Raw genomic sequence first — 27,612 nt, 5'->3', positions numbered from 1 at the left:
ACGAACCGTGAGATCATGACCTAAGCTGAACTCGGACGCTTAACCGACTGGGCCGCCCAGGCACCCCAAAAGCTTTCTTTTTTTTAAATTTATTTATTTTGAGAGACAGAGAGAGAGAATGAGAATAAACGTGAGTGGGGGGAGGAGCAGAGAGGGAGACAGAGTCCCAAGCACACTCCCTACTGTCAGTGTAGAGTCTGACACGGGGCTCAAACTCATGAACAAGAGATCATGCATGACCTGAGTCAAAATCAACAGTCTGATACTTAACTGACTGAGCCACCCAAGCACCCTGAAAGCTTTCTTTTTTTAAAATTATCTTTCCTCTTTCACAATAGTGTTCTTTTTCTCACTTATTTTCTTCATATCAATATGACATACATGCAGATATTTGTAAAAAAAAAAAAAAGGCAACTTCTTCTTAATATAATGATTCCACTACTTAAAAAAAATTATTTCCAAGGTTGGTTGAGTACAATGGTTAGATATTTTTAATACTGCTATTAGGAAAATCAGTATTAGGTTTTTAGGGACTTTCAACTTAAAGGAGGGAATTCTATTTCAAGAACATCATGGAGGTAAGAACCAGCAAAGGAAGAGGCTGTGATTTTACATGCACCTTCTCCTTCCACAACCTTTACAGCAATTTCTTTTAGGAAGAACTTTGATTTGATGAATATAATGAGAGAGAGGCTTACAACAAGAATAGATTGACTAACAGCCAACCCCTTAGTATGGCTTAACAGGCCTCAAGAAAACCACTTTTTGCATAAGACTGAAAAATAATAAGCCATGTATATCAAGTAAAGCAGCAAAGCATGTACTTTTAAATGAAGAAGAAACATTTTTCAAGAGTCTTGAAATATTGAAAACATCTTAAAAAAATTTTTTTTAATGTTTGTTTTGGGGGTGGGGGGGTGGGGGGAAAGGGAGAGGCAGAGAGAGAGGGAAACACAGAATCCGAGGCAGGCTCCAGGCTCTGAGCCGTCAGCACAGAGCCCGACCTCACAAACTGTGAGATCGTGACCTGAGCCAAAGTCGGACGCCCAACAGACTGAACCACCCAACTGCCTAGAAATACTGAAGCATCTTACTCAATTATACCTGCTGTTTATCCCTAATACAAATAATAAATAAGCCAGTCTCTGTTTTTCTCTTAAAGTATATCAAAATTCTATTAAGCTGGCGGTCTTCTTTTTTACTGCTTCACTAGGTTTTGTTATTTTAATGGCTTGAATATAAAATTGTTTTCATAGACGACCAATTCCTAGCTCCAAATGAAAACAGTAAAGCATACAAAGCTTTTATTTCCATTGTGGTGGACGGACTACCAAATGGAGGAAGGGAGCGCTGACAAGGACTGGGGATTCTTTTCAGCCCTCACACTTGGCTTTCTTGCAAGCTGGAAGAGAATCATCATCTGCTTCTGATGGCCGAGGTTTCTTCACTGTGGAAATAATTCCAAAAGCAGTTTTTCTAGTTTCTATAAAACAAACAGGCAAACCATAGTGTTTAAAGTTAAGACATGAGTGAAAAAGAGGTAGTTTAACAAGTTTCATACCCTGTGACTTTGCCTTACAGTATCTGTCAATGATAAAACCAGAATGAATGGCTATGGATTCTGATGCCATTCACCATTACTACCTTCTCCCCTCAAGGTAGATAAACATCAGTATATTATTTACATCTAATTCCCTTTGAAGGGATTACTCAAGGGTAAAACTGCAGGGCAGGTTCTCCTTAACGGTGCATCCATGGCATCTTCTGTAGTCAGGACCCAAGTCACAGACCTTGGCGCGGCAGACGCTTTATGCATGGTAGAAAAATGAATCAAGACAGCAAGGTCAACAGTCAACTGAATCGCTCCCATGGTGATTATGTGTGCTCACTTCATTTGACAGCACGTACCATATCTGGGTCCCTCACTAGGTCATCAATGTACCTCTGAAGAATCAATCGTATTGTACGGTCAAGCTCCCAGCAATGCCTGTTATCTAACAGGTGTTCAATAAATACTTGTCGAGTGAATGAAGAAAATCAAGCTCACGTGTTTATCGATCTCTCGTATATTAGTGACAACAGAAAAGAATGGGAATTATGAGATGTTAGGTCAGGCTGGCAGCAGAGTTCGACTTAAATCTACCCAATTTCGGCTCAAAATATACTCCTGGGCCAGGCAGAGATACCTACCTAGTGTTTCTTCCTACCGTACACTGAGATAAGCACATTAGGGGCAAATGTAATAGAAATGGAGGCACCCAGAAGAAGCTGCATCTGCCTGGATGAATCAGGAAAGTATTGTAACAGAAGTAACACTAGGAATACAAAAGAGAGAGAGAGAGAGAGAGAGAAAGAGAGAGAGAGAGAGAGAGAGAGGAGAGGATTCCTTTGCAAAAGCATGGAGAGAGAAGTAAGAAGGGCCTAGTATGTTTAAGAGACAATAAGCTGGTGGGAAGGAGGAGTGTGAAAAAAATTAGGGGGAAACAGGGCAGGAGGGGGAGCTTGTGAAGAACTACCATGCCATGAAAACACAGATCCAAATTTAATCCTTATGAAATAAGGAAGGACTAGGGAGGAGAGAGATCCATTAGCACCAAAGAAGGCGGAATCAAAGTAACTTCATGAACATAAATTTAGTTAAGAATTATTTCTTGTTTGAAGTAATAAAAGTAAAGTTAATTCTAAAGAGTTATGCAAGCATTACTTTCTCATTTATCAGGATTAATTTACCAGGTCTACTAGATCTTTGCCAGTTATTTAAAGCATTTTAGTTTATAAAAGGGACAGAACTTCTGTCAAGGTCATTAAAATGCCAACTTCCCCTGTCGCTTCTCTACAACCTCCTTAGAATTGCTCTTCACTGGTTTCTGGAAGCCCACAGGACCCACCTAATTCTGATTCCCCATAATAAGCCTTCCAGTGTTGAGTGGCAGCTACTACGTGTTCTAAGTCTTCTGTTTTCCAGGAATGCATTCCAGCACTGCTTTTAACACTTTCTCTTATGAGGTTTCCAAGCCCTTTCAGAACCTACTGACCATCTTCTAGAAGTGCTCCTGTGTACTGCTGCCCTTCTGACATGTGGTGCTCAGGATGCTACACATCAGCTGGGACCTCATCTATGCAGAGGGTAATGAGACTTTGAATCCTCTTGCTTCAGATTCCTTTATTTCTTCTAGTGTAATCTGAAGCCGAATTAGCAATCTTAGGAACCCACCACACCACAATCTAATACTGATCTCAATGTCAACTAAAACCTGGGTAACCATACTGTCTCCTCTAGGTGTGTTGATAATTCTGCAGGGACAGCGGGCATACACTGGGACTGTCGCACTAGGGTGAAGATGACTGCTACCTTGAAGTCCATAGGGCTTCCTTTAGTTTAGCTTCTAGAAAAGCCGAGCTTTATATATGACCCATGTTGAATAGTTGAGTTTTTTAAAGTCAAAGGCAGAACTTCATATTTTTCCCATTATATGTTCCTATTAGTTTCCGTTTCTTGTTTAATCTATTTTGGAAAACAAATTGTTATCCAAAATCTCAAGGATTCCTTATGTTCATTTAAAACAGACAAAAATAATGGCAGAACAACCAAAGCATGAACCAACTGTTCCCTAATTTCAAGCAAATCTTGATGAAGTCCTAATTAACGTGGCCATTCCCAGAGCTAATGTGATGGAGTCTAGGCCATATAACAATCTCAAACTAAAAATGTTGAAAACTGAAGGAAAATCATCTAACTCATGGTAAGGCAATACAGTACCCAGTTCTCCCAAGTGGAGATGAGATCATTAAAATCTAGACACAACAACACGGGCCTCAGTAACTCACCTATTCATATGCCACATAACCTCATCTACATGTAGCAACCTATTTTTGAAGTTTAAAATTCATCTAGGTGATATCAAGTAAACTGGCTCGTGACCACTACTACTAATGCTAAAAATCACGAAATGAAGATAGGGCAGCGGATCAGAGTGTACATTTTTTTCTTTTAATAAAACCTCATTTTCATTCTCCAAAGTCTTGGCATATCAAATACTTGTGGTTTAATTTTTATCATCTGATGAATAGGAGGTTCCGTGGCTTCAAGTAGGGGCATTAAGGTGAGGAGGTAGATATACGTAAATGAAATGTGAGTAAAGAGTATATATAGTGAGCACATAGGTGGGCATGTAAACAAAACGTGAGAAAAAGAATCACGCGTTGTAATACATGTGAAAAATGACTATTTGGGTTTGTTGGTTGGGTTTCGAAAATGCATCCGCTGTTTTGTGTTCCTAATAAATGGCTTAACATCAATTTTTCATGTTTCAGTTCTCTAAAACAGTGATTTTCAGCAGGGAAGCATGCTCCTCTGGAGAGCAGGCGGGGGAGAAAGGGAAACTAGAAGCCTATTGAACTGTAGACAGGGATACACACACACAGAGCTGGAAAGACACATTCTTATCAGTACTTATTTCTGTCACACAGGCTATATTCATTCCACAGACTACACAGAGTAAAGCCCAAAATGAAGGGCAAAAAGCGTTGACAGGTATAGTTAAAACAAGCTGAGCAAAGGCGACCCTGAAGGAACTCTGCAGAGCAGGACGGTAAAAGCAAATATGGCTCCGCTGTCTGATAACAAAGACTGGCTCCTAAAATGCCCATTTGGTGTCTTTATTGGAAGAACCTGCTCACCTCCGTGTAGAAGCGCTGCTCGGCAGTTGGTGGACACGGCAGCCCTGGCATCACTCTCAGACAGCCCGAACAGCAACCCTCTGGTGGGGCCATTAAAGCTTTCAACCCAGCATCAGCCAAAGACAGGAGATGAACAGAAACAGAACTGCCAAGGCCAGCCCAACCTGCTCACGCCAAGAGACTCTCATTCTACAGCAGCTCTCGGCCTGAACGGAACAGGCATCTGCAAGGAGACCCGCTCTAAGCTTCAAGAGTCCCTCGTTCCCCTTTTTCTACTTCCCCCTTGACCCAGAAAACAAAAGGATGAGGTTCTCTCTGGCCTGATGTAACTTGCTTTTGAAGCTGTTAATTGGTAACCTTATGGTAAAAGGTTAAAAAAATCTTGCTAAGCCGCAATAGCACATCAAATTCCAAATTTCCTAAAAGAACATTTCAACAACTTCTAATGCAGAAAAGGATACAAGTTCGCCACATCGTATGGGCCTCTTATTTCTAAAGGCTAAAATAAAATGAAAAAAAAATAGGAGAGAAGTTATTCATAACATTTCAATGATTTTACCTGCAGTAAATTAACAGGATGCTTAAGCATCCAAAAATAAAGAAATCAATTGCATAAATTTCAGTTCTTGTAACTTTGATGGTTTTCTTAAGTTGCTAAAAGTTTCTAAAAGAACCTTGAAAGCATTTTAGAATAGCATAAAAACAAAATTTCATATAAACAAAAACTGTAGCCCAAAAGGAATGGGGATATATTTTACTCTTCAGCAATTACAATGAGCAAATGCAGTTCAACATGAAAATACACAATAAAGATTTATTACACGACTATTTTAAATTTTCCTCCAGATTTGTAACTTGAAAAGTGAAAACAAAGTACTCAAAAGCAGACTTACCCTTTCCGCAGCACTAGACAGAATTACATTCTACAGGACAGAAAGTGACCAATATTATTAATCTTAGATAAATGTAAACCAAAAAAAATTGAAATCTTCTAATACAAGTAACCAGTAATCACTTTATAACATTTTAAGGCTCTACAAATACCAACCGCTTTTAAAGATAAGGTAAAAAATCAAAGTCAAAGAATGAAAGAGCTTATCATTAACAGCAGACTATATATAACAAGAAATAGAATAAGCCTTCCCACCAGATCTTAGAAAAGATTAATTTGTTTAAAAAACTAGTTGAAAAGGTCATATAATCTTAATTCAACTCACTGATGACAAACTAGACCATTCTTTTCACAGTAGGTAAACTGCAAATTCCTTATTGGAAGATAAAGGGTTTCAACACATCTCGCCACCCCACCTCATGTTATTTTCCTTCGATATTTTTCTTTCCCTTAAAATTTTCAGGGCTCAGTGAGATGAGAGAATTTGTTTCTGGGCCTCAAGAATTTTGCGCTTTAGGGAAAAGGAATTCGTTAAACAATTCTAGTGTATTAATAATAATTAACTGCTAGATTTGAAAAAACATCCGAAAATTATGGAACCATACCTTTCCTTTGCAGACCTGCATCAAATTGAGGGCATTGGAAATTGTGTACCTTCTCATTGTGGAATCTTTGATGGCAGGGCTGTAGACAAGTTCAAAGCCCACACCTCGGTCAATTGCCTTCACAGGAAATAAAGAAAATAAGCCGTCCTGGATAAAAACACACTGCCCTACTTTATTTTCACTAAGATTCTCCCTCATCTTCCTCCTCAACCCCACCGCCCACCTCCTACATGTCAAGGTACAGCCTTAAACAAAGGCAGATTTACGTCCGGATGGCACCATCCACAGGAGAAGGTAGGTATGTGGCTCTGTTTGATCAACAGTTCATCTTGGCTGTGGAAAAGCTGACTTTATATTAACAGGAATCATGGGGAGGCTATGGAGAGCAAAGTCCCAGGGCGGGTAGCAGATGGGCCATTCCTCCATGAACTATTAAAAGGAAAATGGAGACATGCTCCGTATACTTAGGGTAAATAAACTATTTGCAAATATAACAAAACCAAAAAAAAGTAATTTGACCCATTAATGAAGAGACAAAGAAATGAAGAGCTGAAAAAAAGCTCCAAGAACAGGGGTGGGAAGACATCTCAGGTAAGTCAATTATTACATACGCTGAATGAAGGAAGTAGTGTGAAGGCAGTGCCAGGCACTGTGCTAAGAGTCTTCTGCATATATATTTAACCCTTATGATACCTTTATCAGGCCTTGTGGCACAGACTGCTAACTGCCCCCAGTATCTGTTCTCCCCCACCTTTTTTTTTTTTTTTTTTTGGTTCTCTCCTTTTTCTTTATTTACTAATAGAGTCCCTGAGTTTTGGCTGGGCTCATGGATGCCCAACAAAAAAGACGGAAGAAACCTGGGCTCTTGACGATTTCGCCCAGATCACCAGACAAGCTCGGCCTCCTACGCAAGGAAAAGAAAACTTCTTTCCAACTTAAGGCATTCTCAATAGATAGGCATCCACAGATAAGAAAACAGCCTGGAAGGGGTGGAAACAATTGAAATCCACCACTACACTGTTTATCTTTTCTGAGGAGCAAGTCAGTTATCTTCATCCATTCACAACAGATATGTGTTAAGCCAACCACGTGTGGAAATGGTGAGCAAAAGCTAACATGGCTCCTCCCTTTTCCGAGCTTATAGTTTAGTAAGGGGACTATCAAATAATTACACAACAGCACAAAACTTCCAACTCTGAGAAGTGCGATCAAAGAGAAATTTAGGAGTGGGTGAGGAAGGAATTGAGGCAACAGTAGAGAAAGGAGCATTTTCAGAGGGAGGAGCGCATGGAGAGGCTCTGGGTTGGAGGGAGTATGGGAGCACTGGGAGGAGGCTGTGGGGTGGGGAAGACAGAGTGAGGGGGCCCCTATGGCGGGAGTGGAGGCTAAGGAGGATGGGAAGGGCCAACTACACAGGTCGTTACGCTGAGGACAGGACACAGCAGTGGGAAGCATCTGAAGGATGCTGCCACGGGCAATGGCAAAGTCACTCGGTTGCAGCAGTGTTCTGAATGAACAAAGGAACGACAGCAGGCACAAACCAGGCAGTATGGTCCAAGTCTGTGTGTCTGGCAAATGAATTTCTATCACCCAGAGGATGAGTTGGGGGTGGTGGGCTATGGCCACTGGAGGTCTACTCCTGAGTGTCCACAGGGAATGGAAAAACCTGTCTTCTTCTAGAACTGGGAGCCCACCTTGATTTAATTCAGGCTCCCACTTTCTCTCCCTGAACAGATACTGCCTTTCTCCCATCCCCCAATCTTCTCTTCACTTAACTTGGCCTCCTGCCTTAAGGCTCTGAGATTTTATTTTAGATTTCCTTATATATCTGATATTAGTTAAAATTTACATGCTATTTTCCATACTGCAACCTTCCCCTCTCCCCTTTTCTGACAACTTTTTCCCACTCCTAATCCTTGGGCCTGTGTTGTTTATTTCCAGGAATGATGTCTGTTATGATAGTCTTTGTGCCATAGTTAAATATACACCTCACTCCTCCTGCCTGTCTCGTACACTTCTCGAGAGCTGGTGTCATGGTACTGTGTAAAACATGTAACTGTCTTCTATAAAAAAGTGTTTAATATATGTATATTCTGAGTACACAGTAGCTTACAGAAAAGAGGTTATGTGATAATGCTGCTCACCAAGGATTATTCACATTAAAAGGAAACAGGGTGAACTTGGCTAATTATTCAACAGAGAAACCAAAACACTTCCTTTAGCCATACTTTCAACTATCCCGTTGGCTACTTCTCTTACCAGAACTACTAGTTAGCCAAAGAAGCTGACATTTTTTCTTCATCCTTCTATTTGCTGAACTAAAACACAACGTAGTTGAGTAGAGAAGAGGGGAAATAAAAATATGTGGACGATACACACAACTGGGTGATCGGGTCATAAAGTATTCCTAACTGTATCTAAAATTTTAGCCCCCACTGGGGATAAGATCAAAATTAAAAACTCCTCTTTTTGGGGATGGGAGGAAGAAAAGTGACAATTATCAGCTTAATTAGTTTCTAAGAAAAAAGTTGCCTTTGCTCTTAGTACATCAATCAAGTCTGCTTTTATTTTTTATTTTTTTTGTTTTTTTTCAAGTTCACTTTTAAATAGCTAAAAGTCTGATACAGAAATCATACATAGTGTGCTATTGAAGGCTGTGAATATTTCCTTCATAATACTACCGTATTTTAAATTTTTAGATAGATAAAATACAGACTCATTACCTGGGCCTGCTTCTAAGACCATTCTAATGTAAATTGCCTTCCGCTCTTCAAATGATTGTTCCTAACAGCCTCTTTTATGAAGAATGACATTGCCTGCCTGATTGGCTTTTGTTCATATCTCTGACCAAGGTTCTGGAATAGGCAGATGATTAGATTTCTTTACTAATGAAAAATAACAGTCATAATGACACTACAAACCAAGGGCAGGTGTGTGATACTCGAATCGACAAATACTGGTGGTAAAATTCCAAGAACTAAGCAAAGCTTAAGATGACAGGAAGAAAATAGGCAGTTGATTACTAGAACAATATACGGATTCTCTGTTAATTTCATAAAAATTCTTAATTGAATTCAAAAGGATTCAACACCCTTTTGGCGTGTCATTTATTTAAGACAGGTAATTTGTTCATATAATTCACAAATGAAAGGAACATAAGAAAGCAGTATAAAGGGGCGCCTGGGTGGCTCAGTTGGTTAAGTGTCCAACTTGGGCTCAGGCCATGATTTCATGGTTCATGAGTTCGAGCCCCACATCGGGCTCTCTGCCATCAGCGCAGAGTCCACTTCAGAAACTCTGTCTCCCTCTCTCTCTGCCCCTCCCCTGCTCACGCTCTCTCTTTCAAAAATAAATAAACATTAAAAAAAAAAAAAAAGAAGGCAATATAAAGTCTTACTTGTACCTCTGCTCCCATCTGCCCCATCCCCACCTCCCATAATTTCTATTAATTTCTGTGTCTTCTTCCAGAGTGTCTTCATACAAATAAATATGAGCAAATATGAATATATGTAATCTTTCCTCTTACTCAGAAGGTAGCCTACCACATTCTTGTTCTGACTCAAAGGGTTTTCCAGGTCAGCTCATAACTTCTGCACTGTTTTATAGTTGCATAGTATTTCATTTTAGAGGTATGGCATGTAATTAAACAAGCCTCTACTGACAGACGTTGGGTTGTTGCAATATACTTGTAGAATAAACACTAAAGTGGGATTGCTGGGTATTATGGGTTGCCAACATACCATAAGAGGTATGTTGAAGTCCTAGCCTTCCGTACCTCAGAATGTGACCTTATTTGGAAACAGCGTTGTTGCAGATGTAATTATTGAAGATGAGGTCACTGGCGTCTACTGGATGACTGGTGTCCTTACAAAACGATGACCATAGGGAGAACACACTGTGAGGACAAAGGCGGACACTGCAGTAACGCAGCTGCAAGCCAAGGACTGCCAGAGATTACCAGCAAGCCCTGGAAGCCAGGAAGAGGGAGAAAAGGATTCCCCTACAGGTTTCAGAGGGAGCATGATCCTGATGGCATCTTGATTTCAGACCTCTAGCCTCTAGAAGCGTGAGACAATGAGTTTCTGTTGTTTTAAGCCACCCAGTTTATGGTACCTTGTTATGGCAGCCCCGGAAACTAAGACACAAGGTCAGAACGTAAAGCATTTGGGATTTTGATGGTTGTCGCCAAATTATCCACTTCCCAATAGCGATCGTCCCAATTTACACTTTTCGAAGCAATGCATGAGAATGCCTGCTTTCCCTCAACCTTACGACACAGCGTATCATCAGACCTCTGGGTTTGTGCCAGTTAGGTGATTTTAAGGTGAGTTTTTCCTATTCTGATGAATTTAAGTACCTTTCGTGTTGGAGAGCCATCTGTATTTCCTTTCCTGTGAAATGTCTTTTTCATTTTCTTAATCCATTTTAGAAAAGGGATTGTTCATCTGGCTTTCTTACCTTCTCTTCTAGGAGCTCTTTATATATTAGAGAGATTAGCCTTTTGTCTCTGATCTAAGGCCAGTCTGTCATTGGTCTTTTAATTTTCTTTCTGGTTTTTATGCCACACAAAAATTTTTGAGACCGGCAAGTTTGCTAGCACTGGTGGAAGCATTGGATCGATAAAGCACTCAACACACTTAGGTTCATAATATGTGTGATGAAAAAGAAAGTTTACAGAGCACTCTCACCCAGCTCAAGAATATATGGCATGATTCCTGGAACAACTTCACCGCTTGAGACACTATTTACTGGACATTTCTCAGTGGGGACTAATGGGACCATGAAGAGAGAAATGTATTACAGTTAAAGGAAGTGCTGAGAGGAAAACATCAGAGAGCAGAACACGTACAAGCACTGAAATAACTCCATAGACTGGAAGTCATTGTTGAATGGCAATAACACTGAAAAAAAAAAAAAAAAAAATCAAAGCGAGGGTAAAAGTATGTACTGCTTAAAAAAAATTCTTCTCAAAAACCTGAATTCCTAAAGATCACATTTTGAAGTATGAAATTATTCTATGCTTAACAAAGAGCTCTGCTGTAAAGTAATTTTAAATAGCATTTCCCAGTGGGAAATGATAGCAAATTTAGAATCAGAGCTGAATACAATTCCCAAATCAACTTTTGAGAGAAGAGCCACAAACTACCCGAGTCTCAATTCCTTATCTGCATAACAGAGGTCACCAACATCTACCCACCCTACAGCTACTGGGCTAGAGCAGGTGAGTGCGCCTACACCATAAGTTAACTACAAGTCATCTGATTGTCCAAGAAGAGGAGCTGAATTCAATTTTTTTGAAATCCAACTATCACATGGTAAAGTTGTGGTTCCCATACAAGTTACCCAGGCTCCAGAAGAGGTTTGTAGATTTTAGAGGAAATCACGTAATTGATATCATGGTGCCCTAAGCACGTGGTGAAGACAACTGAGGGGTTGTGAGCTGTAAGTGGTACAAATGGAGTGCTCTGGCGTGCTGCTCTAGCCCCTCCTTCATAATCCCAACCGCCTTCTTCTTCTGTCTTTATTGAGGAATAACTGACAAATATAATCGTACATGTTTAATGTGTACGATGCAATAATTTGGTACACATATACATTGTGGAATGGTTACCAAGATCCACATAATTTGTACAGCCCTTACCTGACAGTTAACGGAGTCAATACTTTTTTTTTGGTGAGAATGCTTAAGATTTACTCTCAACAACTTTCAAGTACACAACGCCATTCCTATGAACTGTAGTCACCCAAGTACATTAGATCCTCAGAACTTACTCTTCCTATAACAGAAAATTCGCATCCTCCAATCATCCCAGCCTTTTGAGCTGATAACTGTCCCATGGCTTAAAGCCTCTAGGTAAAGGACTAGTGAATAAAATATCTTAATGCTTTCACCACCACAAAGAAAAGAGTACAAATCCTATCCAAATTAAGATCTGTGCCCCATAGAGTGATCCTTATAAAGCCAACCTATCAACTTCTCATGGCCAAAGACAAGTTTACTCTCAAGTCCAAAGAAGCATGCGAGGATTAAGACTTAAGACTTAACGGTTACCCACATACTACATGTTCCATACTTTCGTGGTGAATATTATTTCCATATTTTGATGTAAACACATTGCTCCATGTCTAGAATAGCTATTATGAGATACAAATAATACATACACATCCATACAACTCTCATTCCCCCTGAACAATAAGCTAGCTACCTTATTGTATGTTTCCAGTTTCCTCTTTCAAATGAAAAATGGGTGGTGAATAATAAATTAATAGGGACTTTTCTGCCTCCTGACCAATTCACACCACAGCCTACTCCTACACTAGATGAAGACTAAAAATAATCTTGCACAGCCTTTCCTTCCACTCCATCATCTAGTTTTTATTAAACAACATATGTAAAATGTTCACACCAGATTTTGTAAAAAAGCAGACACTATGTTAAATACTGCATATCCCTCTCACTTGTCAAATTTTTACTTTTCAGAATTCTTAAATTGAAGTATGTGGGAATTAAGCCAAAAATATCCATCAGTTTTCCTGAACTTACAGATGGAACCGGACAGTGGACTGTCCTAGTGCCACTGTCCCCAGTGCCATCCTCCTCGTGCTGCCCCAGTGCCCCACTTCCCTCCTGGCCTCTGTTTCCTGCCAGATACTGACAACCTGCTCAAAACTAATGACGAGCAGGATTTATCCATGTTCCACGAGCTGCACCTTAGGAAGCTAAATTAGACATATATTCATTCCACTGACAAATTTTAGGAAGTATCCAGCATAGGCAAGATATTAGGGTAATTTCAAAAAGGCCCAACCCACAGGTGGTTCTCTCTAGAGGCTCACAATCAGGGTTGAACAGTAGGGCACATTCCAAAGAAACGAAGTGAGGGGCGCCCGGGTGGCTCAGCTGGTGGAGCGTCCGACTCTTGATTTCGGTTCAGGTCGTGATCTCACAGCTCATGAGTTTGAGCCCCGCGCTGGGACTCTCAGCTGGAAACGTGGAGTCTGCTTGGGATTTTCTCTCTCCCTCTCTGCCCCTCCCCCACTTGTGCACACGTGCCCTCAAAATAAACTTAAAAAACAAAAAACAAAAAACAAAAAACTGAAAGCCTTTACCAAAACAGCCACTGAGAAGCTTTCCACTGTCATGGGGCGTGAGGAACTGTGTGCGGTGCACTGCTTTCCAGACCATAGACCTGGCCTTAGAATCCACCACATGCTACTACGTCCTCCCAGCGAAGGACACGGTTGGTAAAACCATATGTGGGTTTACTCAGGCCAAGGCCTCTGGAAAACGGCCTTCCTTGTTCATGAAGACGAAGAGAAAGGTAAACGAGTTGCAAGCTGAATAGCAACTGCCAGTGGCTGCACCTCCTAACTCTAGGGGGTGCCATTTACGTAGAAACTGGACCGGCGGGTTGAGGTTGGTAAAAAGCCTTGGCAAACCTCTAGAGAGACTGGTACCTCTGGAGAGGAACAATACGTGAGGCCAACAAGACTGCCGTCACCTTGGGTGCTGTATTCGTCTGTGCCTTTTACCACAGGTAGCTGGGGCAGAGCAGAGATCTCATCTGACGGGGCATCGACCAGACCAGTCCCAACCCTATGACTGAAGGGCTGCACACCTTCTCCGTGCTGGCCTTCATTCTACCACACTTCATAAGCGAGCTGCTAAACAACATAGATCTCCAGCTCTAAAATGTGATGATTTGGGGTTTTCTCTTACTGTCTACTTATTTATCTATAAGTACCAGTAAGAACACGGGAAACAATGATTTGAGCTTAATAAATACTGTATGTTCAGTAGCACTCTCTATTTATCAAAAAAGCCATGGTTTATAGCTTCCCCTTTACATATATGACTTTAAAATTCTGAGTACTTTTCAAGTTTTTTAGTAGCATATTTTTAGGGGTAGAACATAAGCCAACTGAAATTTTTCCACACGGATTCAATTTTTGCACACCACATAGATCAATGTTCTCCTCTCACTGTCTCCCCCTATTCTTGGCATTGAGCCAATTCCTTAGCAGCGGCGACAGCAAAACAAAACCCAACGAAGTTGTGATTCTACGGAGACAAAAGAATAGGGGAGTTATCGATCTTGAAAAAGTGCATACATTTTTAATTTTCCAATTCTGACAGGACTGGGCATGTCATCTGGACTGCCTGCTGAACCCTTTTCCTCCTTCAGGAGTAGTTTTGGAGAATGGGAGACAGGTTTCGAGGCCGCAATTCTAAAATAACGTCCTAAGCCTCCCGCAGGATCTGGCTGCCCAGGCAAACAGCTGAGAGCGTGCTGACCTGCCGGCTATTGATGTGAGCTACTGCCACCTTTGTGGTGAGAGAAGACGGACAAGAAGGTGTGACAGACGGAAGATAAACGGCAGGGAAAAACAAGAGAAGCTGCGTAGAAAGGGAATGAGAAACCTTCTATCGCAGGGGAAGGAACAAACTTCCCTGCACACATGGCTGCCCTCTTAGGTGATTATAAAAGTAACCCTGGGGCTTTTGTGCGAAACAGCAGGCATCAGTGCAGGTTTTCATTGTGCTTGGACTTTGCCTACGGTGCTTTCCGTGCCCTGCTCCTTCCTGTTCCTACCCGTCCTAGCTCACTGGTGCCTCAGGAACCCTCGATGTATTTCCCCCCCTACCTCTTCTTTCTCAACTGCCCAGTCCCCTTCATGTTCCACGTTCAGGCTCCAAGTGTCTGTCATTATGGCTATCCTTTTAAGAAATATCCTTCATAAACTCGGGTTTCTAAAGCCTTTTAAAAACATCTCAAGGGGCGCCTGTGTGGCGCAGTCGGTTAAGCGTCCGACTTCAGCCAGGTCACGATCTCGCGGTCCGTGAGTTCGAGCCCCGCGTCAGGCTCTGGGCTGATGGCTCGGAGCCTGGAGCCTGTTTCCGATTCTGTGTCTCCCTCTCTCTCTGCCCCTCCCCCGTTCATGCTCTGTCTCTCTCTGTCCCAAAAAAAAAAAAAAAAAAAAAAAAAACATCTCAATAATTTACTGGATAGTTTTTAAGTTCCCTTTCTACCTTTGGTCAGCTTCCAAAAATAAAACCCTCTTTTCTAAACCGCGTTTGCTTTTTCCTTCTAAAGAACACTAGTTCCTTTTGCCCCTTTTCCAGTTTGTTAGTGCAAATCTGTACAGATTCACATGTGGAATGGAAAGTATGACACTTACCACATTAATAGGGGGTCTTTTGAAGTAAAATGGTAGTTTCTCCGTTACAGTTATGCAGACTAAATCCACATCTAAATGTGTACAAGCAACCTGTCAAGAAGAAAAAAAAAATAGGTAAAGCGAAAGGAAAAACTGGTTCATCTTAAGAAATATGGTTGTACTTGATTTAAAGGAATATAAATAGACGTGGTTCACTCCAGAGGCATCATAATGGTTCTGTGTTGAAATGTGTCTGTCAGTGATTAGCCATTCCTTCACGTTTGGGTGAAAGGTCTAATTGTAATCTAGCTGAAGCAGTGATAGGTCCACAGACCATCTCAACAGACGGAGCCTAGAGACCCTCTAACTCATGGTGTGCTACATAAGGATGGGTTGCTAAGAGAGGCTCAGTTTCTGGAAAGTAACTTCAGATTGTTCCAGAAAAGAAGCAATTAGTTGTTCTGAAATCCAAGGGGGAAAAAAAATAAGCCAAAGGAATATAGGCATGGTCCATTTATTCCACAGATTTATTTTTGTGCCAGGAATTACCCCAGGCCTGTGGCTACCATCAGTCTACTGAGTGGCTGGAGGAACACTAACATGGCCCTACCAACAGCATTCTGTTCAAATTCTAACAGAAATAGTCTACATAAATGGTCCAAGCAGAGCTGTTACAAATCAAATGATACTGAATCCATTTTTCAACTTTTAGTTTCCTTTTCCTTTGTTCTAATTTTTGCTCTTATTTACTGATCAATAGTCAGCATTTACTTCCAAAAGGCTTTAGAAATGGCTTACCAAGAACAAAACAAAACAAGTAGATAAGGAAAACAGGATAAATGGAAAATCAGGGAAGCAAACAAAGCTGGGGAAAGGTTACGAGCATGAGTATAAGGCCAAAACCACCGCTAGAAGATGCAGATCTGGCTCTGACTTCACCATGACTTGATTTACGGTGACAGAATTGGCCATTTCATACCGTGTTAAAAATAAGCCTTACTGACAAAGTGGTGCATATAGGCTTGATGAACAAATTCAAACTGCCAGGATGGCTATGCTGGCAAACCAACATCAGGGACATGCACGGAGGGGAAGGACAGGGCAAGGAAGAGGGGTAAAGAACATGCAATAATGTCCCCCATATGACTGGCCTGGCCTTCTACCAGTGACAGGAATGTCATACCTTGCCTTTTTTCTTCAGAATTCCCACTTTGGTCATTCCTACCCCCACAGCAGGGCTTTAGGAAGCAAGCAGTGATCAGAGACTGCTTGGCTTTAGACAGTCAGAGTAACTTAGTAAGCCTGGGAAGTAATGCTGTTTTGGCAGAAACATTTGGCTTATAAAGAATCTGCCCCATCCCAAATGCTACGGCTGTCCAACTCATAAAAGACTCATTGAAAATTTGATAAGAATGGATGAAAAGCTCCGAACAGAAGACAAAACAAGTTCAGCTTCTGGTCACCATTTTCAAACTACCAGAATAGCAAAGATCAAAAAGTTCAGTAATCCATTGCTAACAAGGGAATGAATAAACAGGCACTCGCTGGGTCTTTAAATTAGTACGGGGTCTTGAAAAGCATTTTAGCAAAAGGTATCAAAATTTTAAACACACATCAGCAATTTCACCTGTAGGAATATATACTATAGAGACCCTCTAGAAATATATTCTATAGCCATCTGCCCTACAAATGCTCGAGAATACTAATTAGTGCAAGGACAGTCACTGCAAAATCAATCACAGAAGACGCAACTAAATATCCCTCTATATTAAATAAATTACAGTCCCTGTAAACAATGGAATATGCTGAGTCCTTCAAGAGAATAAGGTACATCTCTAACTGATATTATGGAACCATATACACTGTTAGATGAAAAAAAAAAAAGCATGGTGTTAAGAAGGGAAAAAGGGAGCGGAAGGAAGGAGTAGGTAAATATCTATTTCTAAGATACACAAAAGCTGTTAGTAGCGGTTGCCTCTGGAGACAAGGGACAGAGAATTTTAGGTAGGAAGAAAGCGTACTTTTCATTGCACACTGCTCTATATTGAGTTTATTATCATTATTTTTCATTTAAAAACAGATTCACTTTTTAAAAGTCTGTTAAGCATTCTTCCCCACAATAAAGCTAAATTAGGTTACATTTTAACTTATGTATTGCTTTTTCCCCCTCTTATGTAACAGCAGCTAATTCAAAAATATCTCTTGTGTTGGTGTAAATACGTGTATTATAATAAACGCTCAGTTGCTCCATCTCACACCTCAAATGTAAAATGTCTCAAGCCGAATTCTTTTGTTATTTTTCTATGAATACAACTGTTTAATTGATACATTTCGGTAACTATAAAATAAGAGCTAATTTCACATTATAATGAAATACTTTCCAAATCATTAAAACGGACTAAATTATGTTCAAGTAATATTTGCAATTAAGAACTCTATTATGGTGGTTTTGGCAAGTTGCATATGAATTCATATCAACTGTTCTTCACCTTTTTTTTTTTTTGGCCAAGGACTCCTACAAGGATTTAAGGGGTTTGCACGTACCCCCAGATACATTTACCTTTGATTCTATGAAACAAGAGAAACAGGAGGGTAGAGATTCAGTCTTCCCCAAATCCCCTTCACGGGTGTCAGTTTAATACATGGTGGTACTTTATGATAAGTAACATGCAAGAGAGAGGCAGACTTACCCAGGGAAAAGAGAGATGTCCATAAACAGTACCTCTCAATCTAAAGTGTGTGTGTGTGTGTGTGTGTGTGTGTGTGTATACATATACGTACGTATATATGTAAATATATATATACAAATTCCATTTATTTAAAATGGAGATTACCAGGCCTTCCTCCCAGTGATAAAGTCAGTAAGTAGGGCCTAATAACCTGCATCTTACAAACACCCCTATCAATTCTGAAGCTGGTGGAGTCAGGCTACAGCTGGAGAAGCACTGCCTCACAAGGTACTCTGTCTCCTCAAGGGCCTCAGGTGTTGGGAGCAGACTCTGCAACACAGCTCTTCAAAGGGTAAGGCACGGATGTTGGAAGGAAGAACTAAACAGACTTCTATTTCCATTTAGTTTTTAATTCATTCTCTTAAAATCTGTTTTGTGTGTGTATATTCTTTCGTAAATCACACTGATATAATGGAACATACAAACAATTTATACGAAAATAAACATACATGTACTGGGGATGAAGGTTCAGTATCTTTTTTTTAAATCGATAGGGAGACCACTTTGGCGACCACTGCACCAAATAACTTGAATTCTCCTCGCCTCTCCTCCAGTTACTTTAAATCTCAAATGGGAATAACTAACTCAAAAGTTCCTGAAGCTTCTATATAACACTGTCTGCCAAATTCCACTGCCATCTCCCATCCCAAGAAGCCTTGGCTAATGGACTCCCCTCACAATCTTTCATCTCTGCCTTATCCCCTGGGGTAACTATGGAGAGGGAGGGTTTATCCATGAGACATCTTCCAGACACTCAGAATGGAAAATCATATGTTATTTCCCATGGAAACAATGCTATTTAAGGTGGTTAGGTTTTAAACTACTAATTGTTAACATATGTGTGTGTGTTTGCTTTTATGACTCATTTTAGAGACCTCAGTTTTAGAACATTACATCTACAAGGACGCTTGTTTAAATTCTAGATCATCAACTTAAAAACCAAACAAATAAAATCCCTTATAGAATACAACCTGTTAAGGAACAAACTGCTTGCATCTGACCCAATTCCAGACCGTGATATACCTACGTTATGATTAAAAGAAAAATGTCTTTTTTAAATTGATTTTCTGTGGAAAACAGGGAGAGTGCTAACTTCAACTGTGTCTTAATGAATGGGTAAGATCTGGACAGAGAAGAGGAAGATGTTCCAATTTCAAAAACTGTCACCACGTCACTTTCTGAGTATATCTGTATAGTCGATTCCAAATATCTTGCATGTTATTTATAGCTTTAATCATCTCCCAGAGTATTTCTGACAGTTCTACCCACCATATAAAGCATGTGTTCATGCTTTTGAAGTCACACTTTTGAATAATCTGAGAAGAACAAGGATAGCTGAACCTTGAATGTGAGGGTTAGGGGCGCCAACCCCCCACTTCTGACTCTTTAAAAACTTAACTACGAATAGCCTACTATTGACTAGAAGCATTACTGATTACATCAAGGCCCGATTAACAGGTTCGTATGTTTTATGTATTAGATACACTATTCTCTCATAGCAAAGCTAGACCCCAAAAAAAAAAAATTAAGAAAATCATAAGGAAAATACATTTACTTGTACATTTATTCAATGTATTTATTGAAATTACATTGTACATTTATTGAATGTATTTATTGAATTACATTGTACATTTATTCAATGTATTTATTGAAAAAACTGCATAAAAGTGGACCCGTGCAGTTCAAGTCCATGTTGTTCAAGGATCAACTGTAGTAAGATAAAATGGCTAAATGAAATTTTAATGTACTCTAAAACCTAAAGTCCTGGCTTTACCACATACTACCTGAGATTAACAGCAAATCACTTAGCCTCTCAATTTTCTCTTCTAAAAAATGATGATAATAAAATATATCTGTCCAGTTTACTCCCGGGATTGTTGTGTTAAAGATAATACATAGAAGTCTTTGGAAGTATATATAAGTGTATGTCTTTTTTAAGTGTTTTGTTTGTTTCTCCAATCACCAGTAAATGGCTATGGAAATGAAAACTGTGTGCTTCAGAATCCATTCAACAAACAAATGGACAACACAAAATGAGGTACACAGCCAACTTTCAGTCTACATTATAACTAAGTTGCTGTTACTCAATAACAAAAGTAAGTTGCTATTTAAAGAAGCTCCACACACCCATGCCTCCTCCTTAGGGTTTCAATACTGAATGAGAGTCTCCTGTGGAACCTGAAAAAAAAGATACTCAAACCCAAGACCTACTAGATCAGAATCCTGAGTAGTGGGAGATCTGAGAACCACTTGATCCAACTCATCTTTTCCTGAAACAAAATTCTTGAGAATTACTATAATTGGGTATTTTACGAAGGGAATTGTCAAGAATTTTTTTAAAAAGGCATTCAAAGATAATTTGTGCTGTTTCATTCATTTGTGCTAATTCATTTTGTGTGAATTAATATGAATAATTAAGAATTGATAGTTGCCTTAAAAACTAAATGTAATCACACATCAGCCTCCCTAGTCAACAGCTCCATCTACTGGATAAACTTAAAGGAAAACTTCCTATAATTTTAGAACAGACTTTGCTTAAAAATTAACCATGCTGTAAAATTAAAACATCAAATACCAGTACATTTTTTTCCCTACAATATCCGTTGGGTGGATATAGGTTTGGTAGATGGCTATTTTCTTGCATCTAGATGAAGACAACATTCAGAACTTTCTGCTGTACCTATTACACACAGTAAAACATATTCCTGGAAAAAAAAATGACAGTTGGGATTTTTTTCTTTCCTGTAATCACTTAAAATGCCCAGTGTGAAAAAAAAATAAAATAAAATGAAAAACAAAACAAAATAAAATACTCAGTGTATTTGGTCTCAGTTTGACTAAATGACCAGACATGTTTAACAACCTTTCCTCCTGAGAAGTCATGGAAATGGCAATTTTAAAAGTACAAAGGGAATTAAATTCATAAAGGCTCTCAGAACGGGAAGGGTAATAGTAGGAGCAGATGGCTGATGCTGAAGGATTTCAAAGACTAAAGGCTGACTAATCGTGCTGGCATATGGACCACACCTCAGAACATGCAAAGGAGAAAGCTAACAACAGAGAGGAGATCTTTTATGCCATAGTAGAACTTTGCACCTTTCTCTCCTCACAGGCAGCAGTGAGCAGCATGGAGGGCAGAAACTGAAGTGATTTCTGAGCTAGAAAGAGACGGACCAATATTTACCTAAGGGCAGTTTCAAATGGATGAACGAATAAGTGAACGAAGCAGAGAAAAAGAAACAGAAAAAAACCCAGAGGGACTCTTTCAATCTGAGCCCATAAAATATCCAGCAAGATGAATAAAACAAAACAAAAAACCACATGCCACCTAAGCACCCTCTCATGAAATTCCAGAATTCCAAGTGTAAATGAAAAATCTTAAGTTTCCAGACGGAGTGAAACAGGGCACCTGCAAAAGCACAACATCAGACTTCTTACGTAAAATAACAAATCCTATTTTCTTTCACTAACTGTTACTTACATGGAATAGTTTTTCTGTCTTTGGAAAAACAGCAACGATATCATACAGCCGGACCCTTGAAGACGTTGCTCTCTGGCAATACAAAAAGAATGTTTATTGTACAATAACGACGAGTACACGCATGGAATTCTGACTCATGGCCTAGCTGCACTTACATTTCAATCACGCAATACTTCTTATATGCCATTTCTGCTTTGTTTTGCATGCTGACAGAAAGGACTGCCTAAGCACATGAGATTTTAGATCCCACCAATTATTCTCCTTCCTACATTGTTACACTGTGACTGGGTACCAAACTGTGCTTGAGATAGAAGAATCAAATTGGATAGCTCTTGCTCCTACAAGGGAGTGGAGGAGTCTGCCAGACAGTGAGCATCTACTGCGTGCGGGGCACGAGGGATACAAAATCATTTAAGGTGTACCTCTGCTCTCGATGAACTCATCATTTTTTTGTGAGACAAGGAATACACGTACTAAGTACGATACCATCAGGTTCACAATGAGAATACTCTTAACTAGAAATTGAAATGCTAGATGTGCAAGAATATACCTACAGTCCTAGGACAGAAAGGGAAGAATACTGGGGTGCCTGGGCGGCTCAGTCGGTTAAGCGTCCGACTTTGGCTCAGGTCATGATCTCGCGGTTTGTGATTTCGAGCCCTGCATCGGGCTCTGTGCTGACAGCCTGGAGCCTGCTTCAGATTCTGTCTCCTCCTCTCTCTGTCCCTCCCATGCTCATGTTCTGTCTCTCTCTGTCTCTCAATAATAAATAAACGTTTAAAAAATTTTTTTTAAAAAGGGAGGAATATATCAGTTAAAGAGTTACTGCTTAAAAACGAAAATCCCCAACTTAAGCTGTATGTGTGTGTATATGAAAAGGTTGGAAATCCACGCAGCTGACCCCTGAACACAGGTTTGCACTGCACAGGTCCACTTACACATGGATTTTTTTTTTTTTCAATAAGTATACTACAGAATTATATATGCATTTTCTCTTTCTTGTGTTTTCTTGATAACATTTTCTTTCCTCTGGCTTATTTTACTGTAAGAATATGGCGTATGATACATATACCAAATGTGTGTGAACTGTTTATGTTATCAGTCAAAAGTCATACACGGATTTTTAACTGCGTGGGGTAGGGGTGGGGTGTCGGTGCCCCCAACCTCAGTGTTGTTCAAGGGTCAACTGTATACTCAAACGGTCTCTGAATGATGGGATAATATGTGATATTTATTCTTTGCCTGTTTGCACCTTTAAAATGTTTACTTCTTACTTTGTAAAAAGAAAAGGCATTCTAAAAATCAGAAGACGAAAGGGGAGGGGTGAAGAGAAGCTGAAGCAGACAGGAAAAGCTGCTGGGAAAACCCATGCTAACACAGGGGAGCTCCTGGTCTTAGGAAAGTCCAGATCTAGGATTCTTTGCCCTCTACTTGGCCTCTCCCAATTGGAAACGGGACAAAAAGGGGCCACCAGGATATTATGGTAACAAGAAAAAATGAACGTGTTTGTGACCCACCAAAAGTCAGCTCCTTTACACCTACCTGGGCCTAGAGAACCAGAACCCTGCCTTGCAGCTGTATAAAATCCCCAAGTGTGGCTTTCCACAATTTCTTTAGCAACACTAATCATTATAAAGGAGGCCAGCCTTTCCCTGATGATTCCTTTTCTATGGCAAAGGAGTCTGTTCCAGCTCCCGATAAAACTCAGTTTCTCAGGGATCTCTCTTTCTCTCTCCTTCGTGAGATCCTTCCCATTCGCAGGAGTACCTCCCTCTCCCACCTGACTAACCCAGACAGCAGGTTCTCATCCAAACTTCTCTGTGCCTTCTGTTCCCCTGTGGAGTCAGTTTCTCAAGCAAAGTCAGCATCACATGCCATCTGCACTTCCTCACATCCCTACCATTTCCATGGAGATGGTTTTTGCTAAGGCAACCAAGGAGTTCCTTGGCAATACATCCAAGACATGTTTTAGCCCTTCTCCTGCTGGACTGCTTGGGCCCACTGATGCTGCTCACCCTTCCTCACTTTGCTGTCTTCCTATTTCTTACAGTCCCTCCTCAGTCTCCAATCCTAGCTCCTCCTCCTCTGCTCTACCACTAAATGCTGAAGTTCCTCAGGCTCTGTCCTAGAACTTCTCTTTATATACATTGCACTTGGACCAGGGATTCTCATCCATTGCCATCACTTCATTTGTTCTCTACAGGGTGACCACTTCCAAATCAGTATCTTTAATCAGACCACTCTTCTGAAGGCTACACCCCTTTTTCCAACTGCGCATTTGACCTTCACAATACTGTTCCAAACATGATGCCCTCACACCTGCTCTTTGTACATCCCTTCTCAGGAAAGGGTACCGCCATCTACCTAGGAGGGTGCTTAGGCCATAATGCAAACATCATAATTTCACTTCCTCAGTTAAAACCTTCAAGGGCTTCCAACTGCTCACCCTCACCTACCTCCCTAACCTCATCTCAGGTTAACCAGCTCACTAGGCTCAGCCCTACTGGTATTTTTTCATTTCCCAGAACACACCATGTTTTCCTTGGATCCAGGACCTGTACATAATCCATCCTGTGTGGGAACACTCTCTCTTCTGCTCAGTACTATGTAACACTTACTGGTTCTTCTGGCCCCAGTTGGAGTATCAATTTCCTTAGGTTGGCTCCCCCATTACACACTCCCAGAGCATCCTTTATTTACTGCCTCCACCTTTTTTAAATATTCCTCACATTTTAAATTATTTGTTCAGTGCCTGTCTTGCCCATTAAACTATACTTCCTAAGTTCAATAACTGTGTATTACTCACAGCAATATCCCCAGCACCCACCTTAGGTCTCATTCATGTAAATTCAGCGAATAGCAGTTGTCAAAGGATTCTTTAATTATGGTATCCCTATATATGTGCCAAGAGTAGTAGAGATTGTTATGCTATGTGGATTCTGAGGACAGGGAGAACAGGCAGGTGTCATGCCCGGGGGCAGGGTATGTCAGAAGGGGGTGAGATGAAAACACTGTTACAACACTGTTCAACCAATACAAACTTACAGGGTCAAAAAGAAGCAAAATTAACTTACCAAAACATTGCAGTGAGATGGATCCGAAACGATAATTGTCAGTCTAGTTAAAACTTTAATCGGTCTTGATTTTCCCTATAATCAAAAACATTCTATCAAAAAAAGCTCAAAATACAAATGAATGATTTTCCATTTTGGAAAATGGCCATTAAAAGGCACTAGCAATAGGGGCGCCTGGGTGGCTCAGTCGGTTGAGCATCCAACTTCAGCTCAGGTCACGATCTCGCGGTCCGAGAGTTCGAGCCCCGCGTCGGGCTCTGGGCTGATGGCTCAGAGCCTGGAGCCTGCTTTCCATTCTGTGTCTCCCTCTCTCTCTGCCCCACCCCCGTTCATGCTCTGTCTCTCTCTGTCTCAAAAATGAATGAACGTTTAAAAAAAAATTTTTTTTAATAAATAAATAAAAGGCACTAGCAATAAAGGGTAGGAACGATCAGTAAAACCTATTCTTCCTTCTCAAGGAATTTATAATATAATAAGTGAAATAAAGACATACATATGTTAAACTACACAATGAGATTCTTTAAAGGTTATAGGACTTCAGGAAAAAAGACCATTAAGGAAGTATTGACTCGATAGTATTGACTTGATTCCTTCATGAAAGGGCTGAGTCTTGATGGAAAAGTAAGGCAGGTAGGAAGGAGCAAAGCAGGTTAGAGAACCCTACATAAAACCGGGCATGTCTGAATAGGTATTATACTTCTTAAGCAACAAAATACCCACCTGTACAATTGGCAAAGTTGTAAAGAGTTCAGACACAGCTATTGGTTTTTCAATTTCCTACAACAAATGATAAACAGTTACCCTAGATTTTACATGTGAATGGAATGAAGCATAATGGAAAACTTATAAGGGCTTTTCAGAAAAGTTCATTTCTGGCATCCAGAAACACTAAATATATTTTTTGTTTTGTTTTGTTTTGTTTTGAAAGGAAGAAAGCTGATAAGCAGAGAAGCAGCTGAGAACATCAATGGATAAAAGGGATGAAAAATCGTTTTTAGACTGGAATAATCTATAAGGTACAGCTGTTGGCCTAAAGAGAAACATACATGTTTACTAGCATGTTTAAGAAGGAAATCAATTAGTAACGAGTCCAAGTCAGTAAAATAAAAAGGACTAAATACTGTGATTACCATTCAGTCAATAACAATATACTTTTAAAAGTTATTGCAAGTTATTTAATTAACATCAACTCAACTTCAAGAATCCTTCCATCTGCCCTGGTAATTGACAGAAAACTCTGCATCTCCCCCACTGTTAACATACAAAATAAGATAGTGCCAAAGAGCTTGCATTTAAGAAATATGCTCATCTGTAGCTTCTATATTACCAATATAAACAAAAACAGTTGTAAAAGCTGATTATTATTAACTTCAGAAAATGTTCTTTACCTACCTGTTTCTTTTCCTTAAATTCAACAACATGATTGATGGCAACAACTGAATAGCCCACTGAAAAGAAAAACTGAACATTCTTGTTAAATGTAACAACCTCTTTCCTGTACACATAGGCTCAGCCTGACTCAGGTCAAGATTAGGGGTCAAGAGGGACCATGTGAGCTCTGGCTTCAGACTGCCTTCTTCCGAATCTAAGCATTCCCACTTACAAGTTACTCAACCTCGAGTTTCAGGTTCCTCAACTATCAAATGGTGCTAACAACAGAACTTCTCTTACACGGCTGTCATGAAAATTAAGATAATAAGCAGAGATGTTTTAGAGCAGGTGCAGGCACAGAGGCAGGGCTCTGTTTGACCTCTGTGGTGTATTATTAGCGTGACAGCTTTTTTCTCGCTCATTTCTTTTGCTTTTTACCCGTACTACTTCCTGCAGAGGCCCTTTTTCTAGGGAGAAATGGAATAACAACTCCCTCACACCACTGCTCACTTCCCCTTTCCAGCTACCCACCATCAATAGATTGGGAACTCTGTGAGGGCAGGGCCTGCCTTTATCAGCCTCAATGCGGCACTGTTATGGACATTCAGACAACCAAAAATATGTCTAAATCATGACTCCTATCTTCAAGTTATTTAAACACCAATGGGGATGACAGGATACTAATATTAAAAGATAATGCTTATTAATGCCAAAAGAGTGGTTCTCCCTCTCATCAGATTTGGTCCAATTCCCTTCCTTCCTTCCCCTCTCAAATAGTTATTGAGCATCCAGTATTTGACAGGCTCTGCAGAACCTCTTTATTTTTAAACCTCTCTATCCTCACACTTTACAGTGGAAGGAAGAAGGTAGCAGTCACGATTAACTCCAATAATTAAAATAGGATCTTATCTCTCAGGGCTTCTGCTTCCCTTGGATTCAAATATGAGTAACATTCTAACACGCTGGCCATGCTGCTTCCCTCCCTAGTACGACCCCACCACCCTCCCCTTTTTAATAACAGTATTCCAACAATGTCACCCTCAGGTCCCTGCCCCCTTCTCTGAATCTCCACAGCATTCCCCATCAGTGCACCCGTTTCCCATATTGCTGCGATACTGCCGTGAGGCAGGAAGGTGGGGGGCGGGGGGTGATACTAAAAGTACAAGCTAAGCATTATGTATATACTCGGAAGCCCTGGCTTCTTCCATCCATCAGCCGTGGGGCTCTACACAAATCTCCCATCCTCTCAGAGCCTCAGTGTTCCTCAATGTGCAGGAGAGAAGGAGCTAGACTGGATAAAAGCTCCCAAGTGCCTTCGAGTTTCCCGCGCCCGGGATCAGAGCAACACTGCGGGGGCATCAGCTTCCAGGGACATCCCAGAGATCCCAGGAGACCTGGACGAGGACAGGCCCCGGGCTCCTCCTGATTGTGGCCGATGGTCTGAGGGGCAGCGAGGCTGGGCAGGCACCGCCGCCCGCGCCTGGGAGACTCACGGTGAGCGGCGTTCTCCACCAGCCCGCGCAGCGCCTTCAAGTCGGAACCCGCTCTCAGGTCCAAATCCGCGAACACCGCCATGCTGAAGTCACATGAGCGCCGCGCGCCCGTTAGCGCAGTCGCGGGG

At 40.6% G+C, this 27,612-nt stretch overlaps 1 protein-coding gene across 1 annotated transcript; it reads right to left on the bottom strand.

The window, feature by feature from the left end:
- Positions 1 to 1,287: 1,287 nt before the first annotated feature.
- Positions 1,288 to 27,612, bottom strand: RPP30 (ribonuclease P/MRP subunit p30). Its single transcript, XM_045438178.1, has 11 exons — positions 27,485 to 27,612; positions 26,013 to 26,068; positions 25,341 to 25,397; positions 24,621 to 24,695; positions 21,547 to 21,618; positions 15,358 to 15,447; positions 6,178 to 6,294; positions 5,574 to 5,603; positions 5,142 to 5,179; positions 4,681 to 4,760; positions 1,288 to 1,483 (listed from the first exon to the last, which is right to left on the bottom strand). The coding sequence occupies exons 1-11, from the start codon at positions 27,564 to 27,566 to the stop codon at positions 1,374 to 1,376; spliced, it is 807 nt and encodes a 268-aa protein (XP_045294134.1). The 5' UTR covers positions 27,567 to 27,612; the 3' UTR covers positions 1,288 to 1,373.

This window comes from Leopardus geoffroyi, chromosome D2 (assembly GCF_018350155.1).
Source record: "Leopardus geoffroyi isolate Oge1 chromosome D2, O.geoffroyi_Oge1_pat1.0, whole genome shotgun sequence".
Classification (NCBI taxonomy): Eukaryota; Metazoa; Chordata; class Mammalia; order Carnivora; family Felidae; genus Leopardus; species Leopardus geoffroyi.
Note: the sequence above shows the minus strand (reverse complement) of the source record. Positions and strands in the feature narration are given on the sequence as shown.